This window comes from Calidris pugnax, unplaced genomic scaffold (genome assembly GCF_001431845.1).
Source record: "Calidris pugnax isolate Ruff unplaced genomic scaffold, ASM143184v1 scaffold46, whole genome shotgun sequence".
NCBI classification, from domain to species: Eukaryota; Metazoa; Chordata; class Aves; order Charadriiformes; family Scolopacidae; genus Calidris; species Calidris pugnax.
In genome coordinates, this window is record NW_015090769.1 from 1,046,658 (window position 1) to 1,048,637 (window position 1,980).

The 1,980-nt window shown below is 68.2% G+C and overlaps 1 protein-coding gene across 1 annotated transcript; it reads left to right on the top strand.

The window, feature by feature from the left end:
* Positions 1–667: 667 nt before the first annotated feature.
* On the top strand, positions 668–1,974 carry JUND (jun D proto-oncogene). Its single transcript, XM_014938260.1, has one exon. It carries the CDS (start codon positions 714–716, stop codon positions 1,704–1,706), a length of 993 nt encoding a protein of 330 aa, XP_014793746.1. The 5' UTR covers positions 668–713; the 3' UTR covers positions 1,707–1,974.
* The last annotated feature ends 6 nt before the right edge of the window (positions 1,975–1,980 follow it).

The window sequence follows — 1,980 nt, forward strand, 5'->3', positions numbered from 1 at the left end:
GTGGCCAGATCCCAGTCCCGGTGGCCAGTTCCTGGTCCCGGTGGCCAGTGCCCAGTGCTCGGAACTGGTCCCGGTGCTCAGACCCAGTGCCCGGTGCCTGGACCTGGTGCTTGGACCCAGTGGCCAGTGCTCATACCCAGTGGCTAGTCCCAGTCCCCAGACCTGCTACTTGGACCCAGTGGCCAGATCCCGGTCCTGGTGGCCAGTTCCTGGTCCTTGTGGCCAGATCCCGGTTCTTGGACCTGGTCCCGGTGCTCAGACCCAGTGGCTGGTGCCTGGACCTGGTGCTCAGATCCAGTGGCCAGTGCTTGGACCTGATGGCCAGTCCCGGTCCCCGGACCTGCTACTTGGACCCAGTGGCCAGTGCCCGGTCCTGGTCCCAGTGCCCAGTCCCGGTGCTCAGACCCAGTGGCCGATGCCCAGACCCGGTGCCCGGTCACAGTGCTTGGACCTGGTGGCCAGTGCTCGGACCCAGTTGCCAGTCCCGGTCCCTGGACCCGCTGCTCGGACCCAGTGGCCGGTGCCCGGTCCTTGGACCTGGTCCCGGTGCCCAGTCCCGGTGCTTGGACCCAATGCTCAGAGCCGGTGGCCAGTCCCAGTCCCCAGCCCCGGTGCTTGGACCCGGTGGCCAGTCCTGGTCCCTGGTGCTCGGACCCGGTGGCTCCCCCCCGTCCCGGCCCCCCGTTTCCCCCGCAGCCGGGCGGGGGAGGAGGATGGAAACACCCTTCTACCATGATGATGTGTTGAGCGGCCTCGGCAGCGGCTTCGCCCCATCCTCCGGTAACAACGGGCTCCTTCTGCCCTTCCCCGGCGGCAGCATGATGAAGAAGGACGCGCTCGGGATGGCCTTACCGGAGCAGGTAGCGGCGGCGTTGAAAGCTCCCGGAGCTACCGGCGGTGAAGCGGCAGCAGCGGCGGCGGCGGGGGGTTTGTTGGGTTCGGCCGACCTGGGGCTCCTCAAACTGGCCTCCCCGGAGCTGGAACGGCTCATCATCCAGTCCAACGGGCTGGTGACCACCACCCCCACCAGCGGCCAGTTCCTCTACTCCAAAGCCGCCGCATCCGAGGAGCAGGAGTTCGCCGAGGGTTTCGTTAAAGCGCTGGAGGACTTGCACAAGCAGAACCAGCTGGGCGGCGGCGGAGCGGCGGGGAGCGGCGGAGGAGGAGGAGGAGGACGTGGTGGAGGAAGCAGCAGCAGCAGCAGCGGTGGAGCGGGAGAGTTGCCCTCCGCCGGTTTGGCCCCGGAGCCTCCGGTTTACGCCAATCTCAGCAGTTACCCGGCGGTGAGCTACGCCGCCGACCCCGGTCCTTTCGCCGCTCCTCCGCCACGGCTCGCCCCCCCTCCCCCTCCTCCTCCTCCTCCTCCACCGTTAAAAGATGAACCTCAGATCGTCCCGGAGGTGCCGAGTTTTGGGGAGAGCCCCCCTCTTTCCCCCATCGACATGGACACGCAGGAACGGATCAAGGCGGAAAGGAAAAGGCTGAGGAACCGCATCGCCGCCTCCAAGTGCCGCAAGAGGAAGCTGGAGCGTATCTCCCGCCTGGAGGAGAAGGTGAAGAGCCTCAAGAGCCAGAACACGGAGTTGGCCTCCACCGCCAGCCTCCTCCGCGAACAGGTCGCCCAGCTCAAGCAGAAGGTCCTCAGCCACGTCAACAGCGGCTGCCAGCTCCTGCCCCAGCACCAGCACCAGGTGCCGGCCTACTGACCCCCCCTCGGGGAAAGGGGGGTGGGGTGGGGGGGCACCCACGGAGGCTTCCCACCCACCACCCAACCCCCACCGGGGGGACAGACTTGAAAGGGGGGGGGATGGACACCCGGTTTCTCCGGGGTACGGACTTTGGGGTCCCCCCCCCCACCTCGCGCATCGCCGGGGCATGGACTTGGGGGTCCCCCGGCGCAGAATGAGGAGACCCAGAGACCCCCGGCTTCCCCCCGGGCACGGACTTCGGGGACCCCCCCCCGCTTTCCCCCGGTTACGG